We start from the raw sequence: 21645 nt of genomic DNA on the forward strand, positions 1-21645 counted from the left end.
GACAGACAAGAAACCAGCAAAGAAGTAGAATGGTGATAAATATTACGGAGAAAAAGAAAGCCAGGCCGTGAGATGTTGAGGAGATAGGGGATTTAAAATCAGGGAATTGGGAGAGGACTTGCTGGAAAGGTGATATTGAGCAAAGTCTGAGGGAGGAAAAAGAGGAAGCCATGCAGTACTTGGGTTGGAGAGTGTTCCAGGCAGAGGGGAACTTAATTGAAAAGTCCCTGATGCGAGTGATCAACGGGGAAAGGGGTGATAAATGGGTCAGAGTGATTAATGGGGTCATAGCAGATAGGGCTCTGTGGGCCACAGTTAGCACTTTGGTTTTTATTCTAGATGAAATTTCTTTTCTTTCTTTCTTTCTTTTTTTGTTTTTAAATATGTATTGATTTTTTTTTTTTGAGACAGAGTTTAGCTCTTGTTGCCCAGGCTGGAGTGCAATGGTATGATCTTGGCTCACTGCAACCTCTGCGAGACGGAGTTTCACTCTTGTCACCCAGGCTGGAGGGCAATGGTGCGATCTCTGTTCACTGCAACCTCTGCCTCCCGGTTCAAGCGATTCTCCTGCCTCAGCGTCCCAAGTAGCTGGGATTACAGACACCTGTCACCACACCTGGCTAAATTTTGTATTTTTCATAGAGACGAGGTTTCACCATGTTGGCCAGATTGGTCTCAAACTCCTGACTTCAAGTGTTCCACCCGCCTGGACCCCCCAAAATGCTGGGATTACAGGTGTGAGCCACCGCACCTGGCCCTTGCCAACTTTTTAATGGAGTTGTTTTCTGTTTGTTGAAATGTTTAGTTTCCTTATATATTCTGGATAGTAGATCTTTGTTGGATGCATAGTTTGTGAATATTTTCTTCCATTCTTCAGTTGTCTGTTTGTTGATAGTTGCTTTTGCTTTTGCTGTGAAGAAGCTCTTTAGTTTAATGAGGTCCCACTTAACAATTTTTGTTTTTGTTGCTTTTGAGGACTTAGTCACGAATGCTTTACCAAGGCTGATATCCAGAATGGTATTTCTCCGGGGGTTTCTTCTACAATTTTTATGGTTTGAAGTCTTACATTTAAGTCTTTAACCCATCTTGAGTTAATTTTTTATATGGTGAAAGGCAGGGGTCCAGTTTCATTCTCTTGCATATGGCTAGCCAGTTATCCCAGCGCCACTTAAATGAAATTTCAGCTAAGATTTGAAAGATACACATACAGGAACCAGGGCAGAATTGAGTTCTGGGCTGCAGGCTCTGGGTTCAGTTCATTCATTTATTCAATCTCTCTCTGTCATTAATTCTCCAAGCATTTAGAGAGGCCTACTTTGCCCCAGGGCTTGTCCTGGGTGTACCAGAGAGACCAACTTGGAAAAGACCCTCCCCTCACCTCTGGAGGAAGAAAACACTTCAGAGCGGGGTGAGGTCCTGCCCTCCTGCAGGTGGGATAATCCTGCCAGGGTGGCCTTGGTCAGCCATAAGCTCGAAGAATGAATGGGCGACAGACAGGCTGGGGAGGGGCTGCCAGCAAGGAGGAAGGAGCTGGAGAGTGTGGAGGTGGGAGTTGGGGGAGAAAGGGGAGATTCCCCCCTCAATTTTCTGTCTTATCTATGGTGAGAAAGGTCTTGTCTCCCTGCTGGCTCTGAGCTCTGGTTACAGGCTGGCTGGGGAGAGAACAGTGGATGGGCCAAGACAGGTGGCCCTGGCATGTGATGCGTGCGCTGGGACTACTCAGCCCTCACTTTTAGAACGGTTTCCGGAAGTGATAGGAGGGATTGGGCAGGGCAGCTAAATATAGTCCTGGAGCCATGGCTCAGTCTGGGAGGGTCTTCCACTGAGCACTGTGTGCCCATCACGCGTGGTGTCCACTGCCAGCTTCCCCTGTGAGTCTCTGTCCTTGCTTGGAGCCTGCTGCTAGTCTCAGATCTTTGGACACAGCCCTGACCTCAGTCCAGCTAGGCTCGACCCTGACCGGTCCTCCTTCCAGTCTCTTTCAGCCTAAGATCTCCAACCAGACCTGTGAGTCCCGTGGGCTGGAGCGGGGGAGGGGAGGAGAGGGCTGGAGATCTTGGTAAAGTAGGGGAGGGAAGTCTCGAAGTGGGGGCTCTGGAGAATTTGGGGCCAGGGCTGAGGTCAGAGGCTGAGGCCTGGGGCTAAGGCGAGCGCAAGGACAGTGGGCTAGGACATGGGCTTGTGTTCAGGAACTGGGGTTGACCGATAGCGCATATGTTTAGGGCTGGAGCTGAGAATTGCAGTGGAGGCTGCTTTTGGGACTGAGACCGAGTTCCTCTTCCCCCTTGACCGTCAGAGCCCCATCCAGTATAGGATGTGAGGTCTTTACAGGCTGGGGCTTCTCCCTGCGGCGCGGCGGACCCGGCCTGGGCTAGGGCTGGGCCGGGAGCGCGGCGCAGCAGGTCCCCCTAACCGACTCCTCCTCCACCCAGGCCCGCCATGTCGGCTGCGCCCGGCCTCCTGCACCAGGAGCTGTCCTGCCCGCTGTGCCTGCAGCTGTTCGACGCGCCCGTGACAGCCGAGTGCGGCCACAGTTTCTGTCGCGCCTGCCTGGGCCGCGTGGCCGGGGAGCCGGCGGCGGATGGCACCGTTCTCTGCCCCTGCTGCCAGGCCCCCACGCGGCCGCAGGCACTCAGCACCAACCTGCAGCTGGCGCGCCTGGTGGAGGGGCTGGCCCAGGTGCCGCAGGGCCACTGCGAGGAGCACTTGGACCCGCTGAGCATCTACTGTGAGCAGGACCGCGCGCTGGTGTGCGGAGTGTGCGCCTCACTCGGCTCGCACCGCGGTCATCGCCTCCTGCCCGCTGCCGAGGCCCACGCACGCCTCAAGGTGCGGGATCCGAGCGCATCGGGGTCGGAGGGGTTGTTCGGCGGCGCGGGGCCTGGCCGATGGGGAGTTTGCTGTACTGATTTGGATTCTGAGTCTCTAAAGAGGCTCAGGAGCACCTGGAGTTGCGGGGTTCAGGGGCGGGGCGAAGCAGCCAGGAAAGAGTGTCTGAGGAGCTGAAGGCGGGGCTGACAGAGGAAAGCCGCGCAGGGACGGAGACTGGCGAGAAGGGCGCTGAGCAAACCTAGGTTCCCAGCCTTAGCCTCCAGAGGGACCTGGAGATGGGCGGGCGGAGCCCCAGGGATGGTCTGATGGGCGGGGCGGAACCAGGCGGAGCAGCGACTGACCAGCCCCTACGGCCCACGAGCTCATTCCTGCACCAGGTGGGCCGGTCGGGCAGGCTCCCTGCGCTGCGCTGGCCCACTTTGGACTGGAGGCGCGGCGTTCGGGGCAGAGCCAGGCGGCCGGGGCAGGGCTGTCCTGTTGTGCTCAGCGGAGGCCCACGCACCCCTGAAACTTCGGAACTTTGGCTGGCCTCACGGTCTCCAGGCGGGGCCTCACCAAAAGGGAGACTGGAAGGGCCAGGCAGCCGGGATCTGCACTTGCGTGCGCGGACCGAGGGTGGCACCGAGAGCCCCGTCCAGGATGTTTTTCTGTGTGGAGCTGGAAGTCCCGAACGCCTTGGGAGCCCACATGTGGTTGTGTGCGTCCCGAGGTACCCAGCAGACACCCAGACAGACACCCAGACAGAGGCAAATAGAGACCCACGCACACTGGCTAGTGCGTGTCATACGTGTGGCAAAAGCACACATTTAGAAGAAATGACAGGTGCAGGGGCTGGAGGAGGCGGGGTCTGGAGGCACGGAGGCGTCCTTGGTCCCCGAGGTGGAGACACTGCCATCGTCTTACGCGACTGGTGCGCGCGCGGGGCTGGCTTCACAGGCGTTGCACTACTCCTTCCCTTGGCCCCCCTCCTAGAGGGGGTAGACCACCGTCCTTTCGTTGGTATTCGAGGCCCCTGGGCTTCCACAGGGCCCAGCCTCTCAGTCCCGCCAGCTCCTGCCTGGCCCAGTTCAGCCCAGTCCTAGCTGGTGGTCTCCTAGCTCAGGGCAGGAGCCTCCTCCCGGGAGCCCTCCCATCCCAGCACACCTGTGCTTAAGAAAGAAAAGAAAGAAAGAAATTCAAGATGAAGCTGGGGACTGTGCCACTGCGAGAGGGCTTTGAGCGCATCCCAACCTCGCCCAACCTTGCCGGTCTTTATCTGCGAAGAGAGCACAGAACCCATGAAACGGAACAGGGCCCCAGGCAGCCCAGGAGCCTGGAAGAGGGTAGTGGGGCGAGATGCAGCCCACCGGGGTTCGCGGCAGCCCAGCCCTTCGCTGCCGGGAGGGGCCGACCGGAGGTCTGAGGGAGGACCCCAGGAGGGACCCTGAAGGAGGAGGGGAACAGGAAGGCTCTGGGCGGGACCCGACGCCTGGGTCCTTGGCAAGGAAGCGGGGTTGGGTCCCTAGATCACGTACCAGATCAGAGTGGCCCTCACGCGGCCCGCGGCAGCTGTACCGCCTCCTCCAGCATACCCATGTGGAGCAGCACGGTCACGACGAGCTCGGCTGCGTAGTCCTCGTAGTAGGAGGCGACCAGCTTGTCGGTGAGGTCCACGATTTCTAGCTGCCCGAGTGCGCCCCGCGGGATGCGCTCAAAGCCCTCGCGCAGCGGCACAGTCCCCAGCTTCATCTTGAATTTTTCTTTCTTTTATTTTCTTTCTTTTTTTTTTTTTTTTTGAGACTGAGTCTTGCTCTGTAGCCCAGACTGGAGTGCAGTGGCGCGATCTCCGCTCACTGCAAGCTCCACCGCCTCCCGTGTTCAGCCATTCTCCTGCCTCATCCTCCCGAGTAGCTGGGACTACAAGCGCCCGCCACCAGGCCCCCCTATTTTTTTTTTGTATTTTTAGTAGAGACAGGGTTTCACCGTGTTAGCTAGGCTGGTCTGGATCTCCTGACCTCGTGATCCGCCCGCCTCGGCCTCGCCTCCCAAAGTGCTGGGATTACAGGCGTGAGCCACCCTGCCCGGCCCATCTTGAACTTCTTGAGCTCCTCCGGGGTCAGGTTCTCCAGCACCTTCAGGACGGCCTCGCGCTTCCTTCCTATGGCTCAGCCCTGAGCCTCTGAGCCTCCGAGGGCCTGGAGCCATCAGGTACTACCTTTCCTGCAGCAGGTGGAGCCGCCGCCCCGGGGGGATGAACCGGGGAGGAGACTGATCTGGCAGCTCATATTCAACCCTGTGGCTCCTGCTGGGAGGGGACTCTGCAAACACCGGCTAGAGGGTCCCCCAGTTTCCCCTGGGAAAGTGGGGGCGCCAAATTGTTGAGGTGGGGATTGCTGTTCCCAATCTGCAGAGGAGGAAACAGGTTGGAAGTCATGGAGGCAGGAGTGGAACTCATTCCATGGCCAGGCACCTTCCAGCAAAGAAGTGGCTTTGTAGCCTGGCATGGTTGCTCATGCTTGTAGTGCCAGCTATTCAGGAGGCTGAAGCAAAAGGATTGCTTGAGCCTAGGAGTTCGAGGATGCAGAGCTGTGATTGTGCCACTGCACTCCAGCCTAGGCAATCCTGTCTCCCCCACACAAAAAAAAAAAATTTTTTTTTTTCTTTGGCAGGAGTATTGGGAGCTCTCCTATATTTGCCTATTTGCATTTGAGGTCTTGGGTAAGATCTAGACCACAGAGTGTTTGGTTGGTCTATGCAGGGGACATTTTTTTTTTTTTTTTTTTGAAACGGAGTCTTGCTCTGTCTCCCAGGCTGGAGTGCAGCGGCACATTCTTGGCTCACTGCAACCTCTGCCTCCCTAGTTCAAACCATTCTCCTGCCTCAGCCTTCCGAGTAGCTGGGATTACAGGCACCTGCCACTGCGCCCAGCTAATTTTTGTATTTTTAGTAGAGATGGGGTTTCACCATCTTGGCCTGGCTGACCTCGAACTCATGACCTTGTGATCCAACCGCCTCGGCCTCCCAAAGTGCCGGGATTACAGGCGTGAGCCACCACGCCCGGCCAGCAGGGGACATTTTAATTAAATTCTGTGACCCCCACTCCAAGCCCATGCATGTACAGGCTGGCTGACGTGGGGGTTAGGCTGACAGTCTGACTGAGGCTGATGTTCTGCTTTTAGGTAAGAGAGGAAGCCCAGGCGTAGGGGGAGTTTGCCTTTCTTTCATATATCCTTCACGTACCCCCTGAGGTCTGTTGTGTGCCAAGCTCTGTGCCTGCCTGTCTGGTGGGAGAGACCAAACCACTTTGGCGTTTGCCATCCTCACAAAGGGTGAGGGCTATGGGGCTGACTGCTGAGCAGAGGGGATCAGGGAAGGCAAGGCCAGGGAGGGGTCAACAAAACAGACAAGGGGCTGGGGGTGTGGTGGTTCACACCTGTAATCCCAGCATGCTGGGCGCCTGAGGTGGGAGGATTGCTTGAGGTCAGGAGTTGGAGACTAGCCTGGGCAATATAGTGAGATTGTCTCTACAAAAACATTTTAGAAAATCACGGCCAGGCGTGGTGGCTCATGTCTATAATTCCAGCACTTTGGGAGGCTGAGGTGGGTGGATCACCTGAGGTCAGAAGTTTGAGAGCAGCCTGACCAACATGGTGAAACCCTGCCTCTACTAAAAATATCACAATTAAGCCAGGCGTGGTGGTGCACCAAAATTAGTCCCAGCTACTTGGGAGGCTGAAGCGGGAGAATCACTTGAACCCAGGAGGCGGAGGTTGCCGTGAGCCGAGATTGTGCCACTGCATTGCAGCCTGCGTGACAGACAGAGACCCCATCTCAAAAAAAAAAAAAAAAAAAATCAAAAAATTTGCTGGGCATGGTGGTGTGTGCCTATAGTTCCAGCTACTTGGGACTTGGGAGACTGAGGTGGGAGGGTCAATTAAGCCTGGGAGGTTGGGGCTGTAGTTAGCTGTGATCATGACACCCCAGGGTGACTCCAGAGCGAGACCCTGTCTCAAAACAAAACATCAAAATAAATAAATAAATAAACCGCACCAAAATAGGCAAGGGGCAGGGGAAGCATTCGGACTTCAGGAGTAGCACTGGCTGGGGCTGGTAGGCATGTAAGTGGGTTTGGGGATGGGAAGATGGCTGGAGGAGAAAGTGGCATTGAGGTTGAGCCACAGAAGGCAGGTTTAGGTTGGGAGGTGTGGGTTTGGGGTGAGTGGCATCCTCATCACTTCTCCATGCCTCGCCCCCCAGACACAGCTGCCACAGCAGAAACTGCAGCTGCAGGAGGCATGCATGCGCAAGGAGAAGAGTGTAGCTGTGCTGGAGCATCAGCTGGTGGAGGTGGAGGTGAGGACTTCATAGGGCCATGTCTCAGGGGCTGGGGGCCAGGCTAGGGGTCTCCAGCCAAGAGCCTTTATTCCGTCAATCACTGCCCCATTCCTGCAGGAGACAGTGCGTCAGTTCCGGGGGGCCGTGGGGGAGCAGCTGGGCAAGATGCGGGTGTTCCTGGCTGCACTGGAGGGCTCCTTGGACCGTGAGGCAGAGCGTGTGCGGGGTGAGGCAGGGGTCGCCTTGCGCAGGGAGCTGGGGAGCCTGAACTCTTACCTGGAGCAGCTGCGGCAGATGGAGAAGGTGCTGGAGGAGGTGGCCGACAAGCCACAGACTGAGTTCCTAATGGTGAGCACCGGGTGACCCCCCGTCCCCTCCTTGCCTCAGCCCCCTCACTGCTCAGGCCCCAGAGACCTCATCCCATTGTCAGATAGGCCCAGAGATGGGCAGGGATGAGCCAGCATCACGTGTCTGGGAGGGGCAGGCCTCAGGACTGCTGTATGGTTGTTTAGGCTGAGCACTGCATAAGGACATTGTATTAAGTGAACACTATTCATATCACAGACCTTGTCAGTTTATATATTTATTAGGACTTTTTTTTTTTTAAGGCAGGGTCTCACTCTGTCACCCAGACTGGAGTGCAGTGGCATGACCATAGCTCATTGCAGCCTTGACTTTGTAGGCTCAGGCAGTCCTCCAATCTCAGCCTCCCATAGCTGGGACTATAGGCACTTACCACCATGCCTGGCTAATTTTTGTATTTTTAGTAGAGATAGGGTCTCACTGTGTTGCCCAGACTGGTCTCAAATGCCTGGACTCAAGCAATCTGCCTGCCTTGGCCTCCAAAAGTGCTGGGATTACAGGTGTGAGCCACTGCACCTGGCCTATTAGGACAGTTTTCTATCAGGTGGAATCAGAGATGCTTGGAGGCGAAGATACTTTTTTTGTAATCCACATAAAAGTGCAGGGCTAGGGGTGGCCTTGAGTTCTAGGTCTCTTCTGCCTTTTTTTTTTTTTTTTTGAGATAGGACTTTGCTCTGTTGCCCAGGCTGGAGTGCAGTGGTATGATCTCGGCTCACTGCAACCTCCTCTTCCCAGTTTCAAGTGATTTTCCTGGCTCAGCCTCCCAAGTCGCTGGGATTACAGGTGCCTGCTGCCACGCCCAGCTAATTTTTTTGTAATTTTGGTAGAGATGGGTTTCACCATGTTGGCCAGGCTGGTCTCGAACTCCTGGCCTCAAGCAATCCATCCGCCTTGGCCTCCCAAAATGTTGAGATTGCAGGCATGAGCCACATCATCTGACCTCTTTGAGCTTTTCTGATTCTTCCTGACCTTGCACTCAGCATTCCTAGTTGTCTACCCCATCCTCAAAAGTCTCCAGTGTCCCCAACATCGGCTTCACCACCATTCTCTTTTTCTCTCTTTCCAGAAATACTGCCTGGTGACCAGCAGGTGAGAGCAACCTGGCCCTGTCCCTTTGCCCGACTTGTCCCAGTCTTCTAGGGACACCAGCCGGCTCACTCTCCACTCACTACTGTGCCTGCACACCTGCAATTCAGTCTGCTGCCCCACCCCTGCCTGAACACATGGTTGTAGACAGAAATGATCTGGACGGATCCTTTTGCTCAGGGACCTCCTAGACTGGTGTCATGAGACACATGTGGGTGGGGACAAGGGCATCACTGTGTGCTCAGGGTGGCTGTGGAGGGAAAGCGGTGGCCAGGCATGGAGTGAATGTTTGAGATGGGCCCTGGAGGGATGAACAGGAGTTGGCTAGGCAAAGTGCTGGGAGAAGAAGGGCATTGCAAGGGAGAAGGGCATTGCTGAGAGAAGAAGGGCATTGCTGAGAGAAGAAGGACATTGCTGGGAGAAGGGCATTGCTGGGAGAAGAAGGGCATTGCTGGGAGAAGGACATTGCTGGAAGAAGAAGGGCATTGTGAGGAGAAGGGCATTGCTGGGAGGAGGGCATTATGGGGAGAAGGGCATTGCAGGGAGAAGGGCATTGCGGGGAGAAGGGCATTGCTGGGAGAAGGGCATTGTGGGGTAAGGGCATTGTGGGTAGAAGGGCATTGCGGGGAGAAGGGCATTGCTGGGATAAGGGAATTGCGGGGAGAAGGGTATTGCTGGAAGAAGAACATTGCTGGGAGAAGAAGGACATTGTGAGGAGAAGAACATTGCTGGGAGAAGAAGGGCATTATGGGGAGAAGGGCATTGCTGAGAGAAGGGCATTATGGGGAGAAGGGCATTGCGGGGAGAAGGGTATTGCTGGGAGAAGGGCATTGCTGGGAGAAGGGCATCGCGGGGAGAAGGGTATTGCTGGAAGAAGAACACTGCTGGGAGAAGAAGGGCATTGTGAGGAGAAGGGCATTGCTGGGAGAAGGGCATTGCGGGGAGAAGGGCATTGCTGGGAGGAGGAAGGCATTGTGGGGGGAAGGGCATTGCTGGGAGAAGGGCATTGCGGGGAGAAGGGCGTTGCGGAGAGAAGGGTATTGCTGGAAGAAGAAGGGCATTGCAGGGAAAAGGCCATTAAGGGGAGAAGGGTGTTGCTGGGAGAAGGGCATTGTGGGGAGAAGGGCATTGCAGGGAGAAGGGCATTGTGGGAGAAGGGCGTTGCTGGGAGAAGGGCATTGCAGGGAGAAGGGTGTTGCTGGAAGAAGGGTGTGGGAGAAGAGCATTGTTGGGAGAAGGGTGTTTCTGGGAGAAGGGCATTGCTGGGAGAGGGGACAGCCAGCTAGAGGGCTGGTGAGTGGGAGGGAAGAGAAACTGGGGTAGTAGGTGTGTGTACACTGGCAAAGCTGAGAAGCTTGGACCTTATCCCAAAGGAAGGATGAAAAAAAAATGTAGTTGGGCCGGGTGTGGTGGCTCACGCCTGTCATCCAAGCACTTTGGGAGGCTGAGGCAGGTGGATCATCTGAGGTCAGGAGTTTGAGACCAGCCTGGCCAACATGGCAAAACCTCCTCTCTACTAAAAACACAAAAATTAGCCAGGCATGGTGGCAGACACCTATAATCCCAGCTACTTGGGTGGCTGAGGCAGGAGAATTGCTTGAACTCGGGAGGCAGAGGCTGCAGTGAGCCAAGATCATGCCACTACACCCCAGTCTGGGTGATAGAGCCAGACTCAATCTCAAAAAAAAAAAGACCAATAAACAGTGGTAAAATATATGTAACATAAAATTGACAATTTTAAGCTGCTTCCTTTTTTTTTTTTTTTTTTTTAAAGACAGGATCTTGCTATGTTGCCCAGACTGGACTCAAATTTCTGAGCTCCAGTGAGCCTCCTGAGTCAGCCTCCTTGAGCAGCTGGGACTACACTCTACCTGGCTCATTTTAGGCATTTTTAAGTGTGCATTTAAAATTCAGTGGTGCTAAGTACATTCACATTGTACAACCATCATCAGTGCTTACCTCCAGAATTTTCTCATCTTCCCAAATCAAAACTCCAAAGGAAGAGTTTTTTTTTTTTTTTTTTTTTTGAGACGGAGTCTCGCTCTGTCACCCAGGCTGGAGTGCAGTGGCCGGATCTCAGCTCACTGTAAGCTCCGCCTCCCAGATTTACGCCATTCTCCTGCCTCAGCCTCCCGAGTAGCTGGGACTACAGGCGCCCGCCACCTTCCCCGGCTAGTGTTTTGTATTTTTAGTAGAGACAGGGTTTCACTGGGTTAGCCAGGATGGTCTCGATCTCCTGACCTCGTGATCCACACATCTCGGCCTCCCAAAGTGCTGGGATTACAGGCTTGAGCCACCGCGCCTGGCCGGTAGGAAGAGTTTTAAGCAGGGGTGTGATGTGGGGAGATCCTGGAATCCCCCCAGCCATTGTCCTCCCCACTCACAGATGCCTCCCCTTACCCTCCCCACCCCCAGGCTGCAGAAGATCCTGGCAGAGTCTCCCCCACCCGCCCGTCTGGACATCCAGCTGCCAATCATCTCAGATGACTTCAAATTCCAGGTGTGGAGGAAGATGTTCCGGGCTCTGATGCCAGGTACCGGGAGGGACTGAGTCAGGTTTGTGTGTGACTGGGCAGTTGATGGGAGGCCCTACCCAACCTGGAGAGGCCTCCCAGTCCCAACTGGTGAGGCCACTGAAGGAAGTACCCAATGCCCCTTTGCCTCTGGGGTTCCCCCCTGCAGTCCCCTAACCTGTGTTGGGAGGAGGGCCTTTGAGAGCATAGGGTTTGCAGTGGGTGACTGACACGAAGATGCTGCTGCTGTTGGCAGATCAGAACGCTGGGGCCTAGGTCTGAGCCACTGACTTGCTGTGTGATCCTTGGTCAGTCTCTGCCGCTCTCTGGACAGTGGAGATGATAAATCCTGCCAACTGGGGACTGAGGCTCTGCAGAGCTCCTGGAACCCTGGGGACTGGCCCGGGTTAGAGAGTGACTCTGGCAGCCTGTGGCTGGGGAGGCCCAAGGGCTCAGTTCCTCCCTGCAAGAGCTGGATGATGCAGGTTACAGAGCTCTGGGGCATACACATTGCTGGGGTAGCCCTTCCTTGCCTCAGCGGAGGTGGGAATGCAGACAGCCTCATTTTATTCAAGAGAAAACTAATGCTCAGAGACTGGGTCTAGGTTGATGTAAAGATTGGGCTCCTTGACCTTGGGCCTTGGGCCTTGTCTGGGCCTCAGATGGTGATGCCTTGTATCAATCTAGTTCTGTTGGCCGGGCTCGGTGGCTCACACTTGTAATCCCAAAACTTTGGGAGGCCGAGGTGGGAGGATCACTTGAGCCCAGGAGTTCGAGACCAGCCTGGGCAACATAGTGAGACCCCCTGTCTCTACAAAAACTTAAAAAAATTAGCCAGGTGTGGTGGCACATGCCTGTAGTACCAGCTACTTGGCAGATGGGAGGATTGCTTGAGCCTGGGAGTTGGAGGTTGCAGTGAGCCAAAGTTGCACCACTGTGCTCCAGCCTGGGCCACAGAATGAGACCCTGCCTCAAAAAAAAAAAAAAAAAAAAGGAAGAAAATGCAGGCCTGCCTGCCACCCTAGAGGGAAGCAAAAGCAATCATGGCCTCATCTCACAGCTGAGCAAACTGAAGTTGAGCCAGGTGTGATCTTGTGGCCCAAGCCGGTGAGCAGAGATGCCAAGAAGATTAGGGGAGACAAAGCTGGCCTGTAATTGGTTGGGAGAAGGCCCCAGCGAGGCAGAAACCTAGGGTTTTCTGATCATGGTCTCTCTGGCAGCGCTGGAGGAGCTGACCTTTGACCCGAGCTCTGCGCACCCGAGCCTGGTGGTGTCTTCCTCCGGCCGCCGCGTCGAGTGCTCGGAGCAGAAGGCGCCGCCGGCAGGGGAGGACCCGCGCCAGTTCGACAAGGCGGTGGCGGTGGTGGCGCACCAGCAGCTCTCCGAGGGCGAACACTACTGGGAGGTGGAGGTGGGCGACAAGCCGCGCTGGGCGCTGGGCGTGATCGCGGCCGAGGGCCCCCGCCGCGGGCGTCTGCACGCGGTGCCCTCGCAGGGCCTGTGGCTGCTGGGGCTGCGTGAGGGCAAGATCCTGGAGGCTCACGTGGAGGCCAAGGAGCCGCGCGCTCTGCGCAGCCCGGAGCGGCGGCCCACGCGCATCGGCCTCTACCTGAGCTTCGGCGACGGCGTCCTCTCCTTCTACGATGCCAGCGACGCCGACGCGCTCGTGCCGCTTTTTGCCTTCCACGAGCGCCTACCTGGGCCCGTGTACCCCTTCTTCGACGTGTGCTGGCACGACAAGGGCAAGAACTCCCAGCCGCTGCTGCTCGTGGGGTCCGAAGGCGCCGAGGTCTGAGCCACCGGACGGGTCGAGGAGGGGCGCAGGGACCTGGGTTGGAGCTTAGGTCTCCTTGGTTGGGTCTGAAGGTAGAAGGGTGGGGTGCGGGTTGCCAGGGCCCAGGGGGCTGGGAACTGGGGGGTCTCCCAGAATACTGCCGTGGGGGTAGGACTGGCTTGGTGGCTCATGCCTGTAATCCCAGCACTTTGGGAGACGGAGTCGGGTGGATCACCTGAGGTAAGGAGTTCAAGACCAGTCTGGGCAACATGGTGAAACCCCTCTCTACTAAAAATACAAAAATTAGCTGGGTGCGGTGGTGTAGCCTGTAATCCTAGCTACTTGGGAGGCTGAGGCAAAAGAATTGCTTGAACCCAGGAGGTGGAGGTTGCAGTGAGCAGACATTGCGCCACTGCACTCTAACCTGGGCGAAAAGAGTGAGACTTTGTCTCAAAAAAGAAAAAAAAAAAAAAAAAAAAAACACCGGGGGGGGGTGGGATGGGCTGGGGACTGCCGGTGGGGGGGTGGGGGTGATGCTGGGGACAAGACCCAGTGGGGTAGGGAGATCTGGAGTCAGGTCAGTGGGGAAATCGGAATTTGGGAACCAGGAGCCCTGAGAATTCCAGGAAGAAACTAAGGTTAAGTGAGGGAGGGCCAGGGCCAGGTAGGGGGATTGACAGGAGGAGCTTGAGAACCTGTAGAGTAAGGGGCTTCTTCAGCCTCATACTCCCCTCCTCCTTAGGCCTTGGGTCCCCCACTCCAGACTCACCTTACCCAAAGGCCTTCCCCTTAGTTCTCCACCTTAGGCATGCATTAAAATCACCTTTTTAAAGCCCTTAACCATGACTTGTTAAAGCATAGGGTGCTAAGTTTCTGATTTAGTAGGTCGGACAGGTCAAAAATGCTCATTTCTTTCTTTCTTTCTTTTTTTGAGACGGAGTCTTGCTCTTTCACCCAAAGCTAGAGTGCAGTGGTGCCATCTCGGCTCACTGTAACCTCTGCCTTCAGGGTTCAAGCAATTCTCATGCCTCAGTCTCCCAAGAGGCTGGGACTACAGACGCCTGCCACCACACCTGGCTATTTATTTTTCTTTTTTTTTTTTAGTAGGGGTTTCACCATGTTGGCCAAGCTGATCTCGAACTTCTGACCTCAAGTGATTCACCTGCCTTGGCCTCCCAAAGTGCTGGGATTACAGGCGTGAGCCACTGCGCCTGGCCGAAATGCTCATTTTTTTGTTTTTAATTTAATTTTTGTAGAAATGGTGTCTCATTATGTTGCCCAGGCTGATCTTGAACTCTTGGCCTCAAGTGATTCTCCTGCCTTGGCCTTCCAAGTGCTGGGATTACAGGTGTGAGCCACCATGCCCTGCCAAAAATGTGCATTTCTGGCAGGTTCCCAGGTGACGCTGCTGGCCACAGGTGCTGACGCTGGGGGAAGCCCTGACCTAGTGCACAACCCACTGGGCTCTTCACTCTCAGTGTAGATCGAGGAGAGGCATAGGTCCAAACATACGTTTCCCCAGTCAAAAACATGTAAGGTTTGCACCAGGAGTGGAAGGAAACAAATAAACATAAACCAACGCAGAGACATTTAAGGGCTGGGCACTCATGCCTGTAATCCCAACACTTTGGGAGATTGAGGCAAGTGGATCATTTGAGGCCTGGAGTTTGAGACCAGCCTGGGCAACATAGTGAGACCCTGTCGCAACAAAAACCAGAAAAACAACAAAAAGAAGACATTGGAAAACTGCCAGAGCCGATTCTAGGCAAATAAACAACCCTCAACTTAACTTGCTTTGCCTCTGGGATATGTTTATCGAGCATCTTGAACGTTGAGGAAGCCAGCCAAGAGAAAGAGCCTGTTGCCAAGGTCACACTGGTCCCTGCTGCTCATGGGGAAGAGAAGGGCCCCCACTAGATCCCAGAACTGGCCACTCCCCACTTCCTTGCTGGTTCACACCTTCTTTGGTTTTAGCGCACAGGCATTTCTTGGGCTCTGGAGTAACCACTGAGGCCAGAGTGAGAGTCCCTCTTCCCTGGAGGGAGAGGCCTTTGGGGATCCAGACAGTCTTCTCTCCTGAGGGAAGACTGGCCTGGGGTCACTCATTCTCACGGAGAGGGTGTGCTGGCGGGATGGGTGGAAGGACCTGGGGCCAGGGCAGCCCATTGCGGGGGTTTTCTCAGGAGATGGTGGGTATGGGACTAAGGGTGAAAGGGAGGTTGTGAGTTGGGTAAGAAAGGCCTGAGGATCTGGCAGGGGAAGGCGGCACACCTGGGTGTGTCTCCCAGAGGAAGGCCTGTGGAGCCCTGGCTTCAGGAGACAGAACAGAGGATTAATGGTAGAAGCTCTTTCATGTTAGAAAATAAAACAATATAGTAAAGGGATTATTTGGTTGTGAAATTCAACACCATTAATAAAACTATTATATTTTGACTCCTCATTAAATCTGCGTGAAAAGACAAATGACTTACTGCAAGGCCTCCTAATTGCCCTCTAGCCTTCAATCTTGACTTGGTAATGTTTCTAAAAATGCAAATGTGGTCACGGACTCAGTTGCTCAAAACTTTCAACAACTCCCTCTTGCCTATAGGATAAAGCCCCCAGTCTTTGGCTCAGCATTTGAGCTGTTCTGCCATGTTTTTTTTCGTTTGTTTTGTTTTTTGAGATGGTGTCTCGCTCTGTTTCCCAGGCTGGAGTGCAATGGCGTGATCTCAGCTCACTGCAACCTCTGTCTCCTAGGTTCAAGTGATTCTCCTGCCTCAGCCTCCGAAGTAGCTGGGATTACAGGCACCTGCCACCACGCCCAGCTAATTTTTGTATTTTTAGTAGAGATGGGGGTTCCACCATGTTGGCCAGGGTGGTCTCGAACTCCTGACCTCAGGTAATCCACCCATCTTGGCTTCCCAAAGTGCTAGGATTATAGGCTGGCCTTCCAGCCTCATCTGTTTTTAATTAAAAAACAATTTTTTTTTTTTTTTTTTTGAGACAGGGTCTTTCTCTGTCGCACAGGCTGGAGTGCACTGGTGTGATGGTGGCTCACTGCAGCCTTGATCTCCTGGACTCACATGATCCTCCCACTCCAGCCTCCTGAGTAGCTAGGATGGCAGGCACCCACCACCATGCCTGACTACTTTTTATTTTTTGTATTTTGGTAGAGATGAGGTGTCACTGGGTTGCCCATGCTGGTCTCGAGCTCCTGGCCTCAAGTGATCCTCCCATTTCAGCTTCCCAAAGTGTTGGGATTACAGGTGTGAGCCACTGAGCCCAGCCCAGCTTCATCTTTTATTTTATTATTATTTTTTGAGACAGAATCTCGCTGTGTCACCCAGGCTGGAGTGCAGTGGCGTGGGTGCCACTATGCCTGGCTGATTTTTGAATTTCTGGTAGGGATGGGGGTTTCACTATGTTGGCCAGCCTGGTTTCGAACTCCTGACTTCAGGTGATCCGCCCGCCTTGGCCTCCCAAAGTACTAGGATTACAGGTGTGAACTGCCGTGCCTGGCCCCAGCTTCATCTTAAAAAGAAAAACTCTCTGTTTCAATATCTAACAGGGCAAATATTGAAGGACAAACCCTACATAACAAAAGCTCTTTGGGATCCTAGTGTTGGGGAAAGGCTGCTGTCCACTGACTGTCACTGAACTCTATGTCACTGCCCAGGCTAAGGACTGTGAGGGAGGGACCTGTGGTCTCCCATGTTGCTCCTCACACTGTGGACTGTGGGCTGTGGGCTGTGGGCTGTGTCCAGCCTCACCTTTGACCACCACCCTCTGCATGTCTACACTCCGGCCATGCTTAACTGCTGGGGTCGCTGTACCTCCGTTTTTTTTTTTTTTTGAGATGGAGTCTTGCTCTGTTGCCCAGGCTGGAGTGCAGTGGTGCTATCTCAGCTCACTGCAACCTCCGCCTCCCAGGTTCAAGTGATTGTCCTGCCTCAGCCTCTCCAGTAGCTAGGATTACAGGCACCCACCACCACGCCAGGTTACTTTTTTCACTTTTATTTTCATTTTTAGTAGAGGCGGGGTTTTGCCATGTTGGCCAGGCTGGTCTCAAACTCCTGACCTCAAATGATCTGCCCGCCTCAGCCTCCCAAAGTGCTGGGATTACAGGCGTGAGCTGCCGGGCCTGGCCCCTGCACTTCTTTTTTAGGAATGTCGGTTCCATCCCGCTTATCCTTCATGGCTCTCCCGCACCACCACCATTTCCTGTCCTCTCTTGACCTTCTAGGCCTCCAGGAAGAATCAGTTACTCCCTTCTCTGGATCTCCCAGCAGCTTCTCCACCATGTGTGGCCAATGGCATTGAATCGTCTACACACAGGCCATGGGTGTCTGGGGAGGGATGGTGGTATGTGAGACCCCAAAGCCTCCTTCTGAGGAAATGGGTACTCTGAGAAGCAGATGCCAAGATAGGATTAAATGGGCAGAGATTTTAGGAGGGAAGATGCCCATGTGAGGGAAGATGGGGAAGGTCATCAGACGGTGTTGCAAGGCTGCTGTTGTGTGTGGGATGGAGGGAGGGAGGGAAGGCTATTGTGGCATCTTCTGCAGCCAAAGCCACTGTCCAAACACTCCTGTGCTTTCCGGGATCCCTGCAGAGCTGAGTAATGTATGCTCCCTTTTGTTAGAATCGTATCAGGAAACTTTCTTTCGAAGCTGCCACAGGTTGTTTCTGCGTATAGTTGCCCCAGCTTGAGCTGAGTGCATTGAAGGAAATGGCCCATGGCTGACTGCGTGAGGTGGGCTTTGTGGGAAACGTTGCCTAATCCAGGTGGTCCTTGTCAGGTAGGGCTGCCTGACCCAGGCAGGGTCTCCCTGGGAGTGCAGGATGGTGAAATGTGAACAGAGGAGTTCCTGCAGCACATGTGTTCTAAAGCACCAGCATCCCCTCTGCGAGTCCCTCCTCTCCACGGGAATGCTGGAAACCCCCAGCAACTGACTGCCAAGACATTTCCTGTGCTTCCTGACATCTTTAGGTAGCATAATAGCAAACTTGAACCTGCCAAGGCCATGATAAAACTGCAAGCAAGAACATTTATTGTTGCTGGGCGCAGTGGCTCATGCCTGTAATCCCAGCACTTCTGGAGATTGAGGCAGGTGGGTCACCTGAGGTCAGAAGTTTGAGACCAGTCTGGCCAACATGGTGAAACCCCGTCTCTACTGAAAATTCAAAAATTAGCCAGGCATGGTGGCACGTGCCTGTAATCCCAGTTACTCAGGAGGCTGAGTCAGGAGAATCACTTGAACCCGGGAGGTGGAGGTCGCGATGAGCTGACATCGGGCCACTGCATTTCAGTCTGGGTGACAGAGTTGTAACAGGAATTAAAAGAAATGACAGAATGTGTGAGCAAAAACTCAGCTGTATGTAAGAAAACCCAATTCCCCCTGAGGAAGAGAAAGAGCTGGAGTCCTTTAAAAATTAACTGCCTGTTTTGTTTTTTTTGTTTTTTTTTTTTGTTTTTTTTTTTTTTGAGACAGAGTCTCACTCTGTGGCCCAGGCTGGAGTGCAGTGTCACGATCTCGGCTCACTGCAAGCTCTGCCTCCCGGGTTCACACCATTCTCCTGCCTCAGCCTCCCGAGTAGCTGGGACTACAGGCTCCCACCACCTCACCCGGCTAGTTTTTTGTATTTTTTAGTAGAGATGGGGTTTCACCGTGTTAGCCAGGATGGTCTCAATCTCCTGATCTCGTGATCCGCCCGTCTCGGCCTCCCAAAGTGCTGGAATTACAGGCTTGAGCCACCACGCCCGGCCAACTGCCTGTTTTTCTGTGGCTGGTGAGCCTTGTCTCTCTCTTTCCCCAGCATTGTGAAGACCCTGTTTCTCTAGCTGTGCAGCTACAAGGTCACTACACGGATAAACTCAAGTTGTAAAACATGTTTTTCCTTGAAAAGTACGAAATGATGTAATGCATGTCTCAATTGAATAACTGTCTTTGTTTCCTGCTTCTATAATATGCTTCCCCCTGCACAGATCTCCCCCTGCCCCACAAAATGCTTAAAAGGTAATCAGACTCTTTGTTCAGGGCTCAGTCTTTTTGGATGTTAATCTGACTGGGCCGGTGCACTAGGTAATAAATAATAAGTATCCTCCTCAACCCCTCGGTCTCTCTGATTCCTAAATTATCCTGCTGCAGAATAAGACCCTGTCTCAAAGGAAAAAAAAGGAAGAAAATTTATTGAGACCTTATTATGTATCAATAGCTCTCTACTCAGAATCTCACTGATCTTCGCAACCCTAGATCTCACAACAATGAGAGCCCCACTAGGTTGCCTCTTATACTGGGTTCACGCATCCCCTGGGTGCATGACAGTCTGACCACAAAGGACTGGGGAGTCCACAGGAGCATGATGCATCTTGGAGTATTGACTTTATGCCAAGATGATTCTTCTTGATACTGGTGGTGGTGAGAAAGTTGTGTAATTTAACCAAAAGTAAAAATCAAGATGTCATGTTCCTATTGAAACAAACATAGAGTACAGAATCTGCATGAATTTTCAAGCTGAAATAAGAGATGTCCACAAAGTTTTGCATTGGTGCTGGCCATTTCTATAGGCCTTCACACCCTCAAAAATGTGAGTTCTTCAAATTATTATTATTTATTTTTGAGACAGGGTTTCACTGCATCACCCAGGCTAGAGTACAGTGGTGTGATTTCTGCAGTCTCGACCTCCCAGTTTTAGGTGATCCTCCCACCTCAGCCTCCCAAGTAGCTGTAATTACAGGCACACGCCACTATGCCTGGCTAATTTTTTGTAAGTTTAGCAGAGATGGGATTTCACCATGTTGCCCAGTCTGGTCTCAAATGCCTGGGTGAAAGTGATTCACCTGCCTCAGCCTCTCAAAGTGTTGAGATTACAGGTGTGAGCCACTGTGCCCAGTCTAAAAATACTTTATTGCTAAAAATGCTAAGGATCATGTGAGCCTTCAATGAGTCATAGTATTTTTGCTGGTGGAGGGTCTTGCCTCAATGTTGATGGCTACTGACTGATGAGGATGGTGGCTGCTGAAGGTTGGGGTGGCAGTGGCAATTTCTTAAAAGAATTTCTTAGGCCAGGTACTGTGGTTCACGTCTGTAATCCCAGCACTTTGGGAGGCCAAGGTATGTGGATCACCTGAGGTCAGGAGTTCAAGACAAGCCTGGCCAATGTGGCAAAACCCCATATCTACTAAAAGTACAAAAATTAACTGGGCATGGTGGTGAGCATCTCTAATCCCAGCTACTTGGGAGGCTGAGGCAGGAGAATCACTTGAAACCAGGAGGTGGAGGTTGCAGTGAGCTGAGATCATGCCATTGCACTCCAGCCTAGGTGACAGAATGAGACTCTATTTCAAATAAATAAATAAATAAATAAATAAATAAGAATTTATTAAAAGAAGACAACAATGAGGCTGGGCGCGGAGGCTCATGCCTGTAATCCCAGCACACTGGGAGGCCAAGGCAGATGGATTACCTGAGCTCAGGAGTTCAAGACCAGCCTGGCTAACACGGTGAAACCCCGTCTCTACTAAAGATACAAAAATTAGCTGGGCATGGTGGCTGGTGCCTCTAACCCTGGCTATTCAGGAGGCTGAGGGAAAAGAAATGCTTGAATCCAGGAGGCGGTTCAGTGAGCCAAGACTGCACCATTGCATACCAGCCTGGGTGATAAGAACAAAAGTCCGTCTCCAAAAAAAAAAAAAAAAAAAAAAAAGACTTGAAAGGCAAAATGACTCCTTGATCCATGGGCTGCAGAATAGATGTTGTGTTATTAGTCCCTTCTCACACTACTGTGAAGACATACCTGAGACTGGGTAATTTATAAAGAAAAGAGATTTAATAGTGGACTGTACAGGCTTCTGCTTCTGGGAAGGCCTCAGGAAACTTACAATCATGGTGGACGTGAAGGGGAAGCAGGCACATCTTCACATGGCTGGCAGGAGGTGGGAGAGGTGCTACACATTTTTAAACAAAGGGGACGATGCTAAACCATTAGAAACTGGCCCCATGATCAAATCACCTCCCACCAAGCCCCTCCTCCAACACTGAGGGTCACAACCTGACATGAGATTTGGGTGGGAACACAGAGCCAAACCATATCAGCAGACATTAAAACAACATTCATCTCTTGGTACATCTCCATCAGAGCTCTTGGATAACCAGGTGCCTTGTCAATTAGCAGTAATATTTTGAAAGGAATCTTTTTGACCAGATGTGGTGGCTTGCATCTGTAATCTCAGCACTTCAGGAGGCTGAGGAGGGAGGATCACTTGAGCCCAGGAGTTTGAGAGCACCCTGGGTAACATAGCAAGACCCTGTCTCTACAAAAATAAAAAAAATTAGTCAGGCATGGTGGCACAAACCTGTAGTTCCAATTACTCGGGAAGCTGAAGCAGGAGGATTGCTTGAACCTTGGAGGTTGAGGCTTTAGTGAGCTATGATCATGCCACTGTACTCTGCCTGGGCAATGGAGAGAGAAAGAAAGAAAAAAAGAGAGAATTTCCTTTTGAGCAGTAGTTCTCAACAGTGGGCTTAAAATATTCAGTCAACTATGTTATAAACAGATATGTTGTCATCCAGGCTTTGTTGTTCCATTTGTAAAGACAGGCATAGCACATTTAGCATAATTCTTAAGGGGTCTAGGATTTTTGGAATGGTAAATGAGCATTAGCTACAACTTTAAAGTCACTGGCAGCATGAGTCCCTAACAAGAGAGTCAGCCTACCCTTTAAAGCTTTGAAGCCAGGCATTGACTTCTCCTCTCTAGCTATGAAAGTCCTAGATGGCA

The 21645-nt window shown here is 52.8% G+C and overlaps 2 protein-coding genes across 2 annotated transcripts; one reads left to right on the forward strand and one right to left on the reverse strand.

Moving 5' to 3' along the window:
* The first annotated feature begins 1805 nt into the window (after window positions 1-1805).
* TRIM72 (tripartite motif containing 72) lies at window positions 1806-13333 on the forward strand. Its single transcript, XM_023191257.2, has 7 exons — window positions 1806-2007; window positions 2433-2829; window positions 7069-7164; window positions 7264-7494; window positions 8576-8598; window positions 11011-11129; window positions 12329-13333. Exons 2-7 carry the CDS (start codon window positions 2440-2442, stop codon window positions 12901-12903), a joined length of 1434 nt encoding a protein of 477 aa, XP_023047025.1. The 5' UTR covers window positions 1806-2007; window positions 2433-2439; the 3' UTR covers window positions 12904-13333.
* Window positions 4363-6129, reverse strand: PYDC1 (pyrin domain containing 1). The gene is given in 4 exon segments (XM_023191067.1): window positions 4363-4585; window positions 4909-4969; window positions 5140-5215; window positions 6052-6129. Coding segments are annotated over 4 exon segments (438 nt in total).
* Window positions 13334-21645: the final 8312 nt, after the last annotated feature.

Source organism: Piliocolobus tephrosceles, chromosome 17 (assembly GCF_002776525.5).
Source record: "Piliocolobus tephrosceles isolate RC106 chromosome 17, ASM277652v3, whole genome shotgun sequence".
NCBI lineage: Eukaryota > Metazoa > Chordata > Mammalia > Primates > Cercopithecidae > Piliocolobus > Piliocolobus tephrosceles.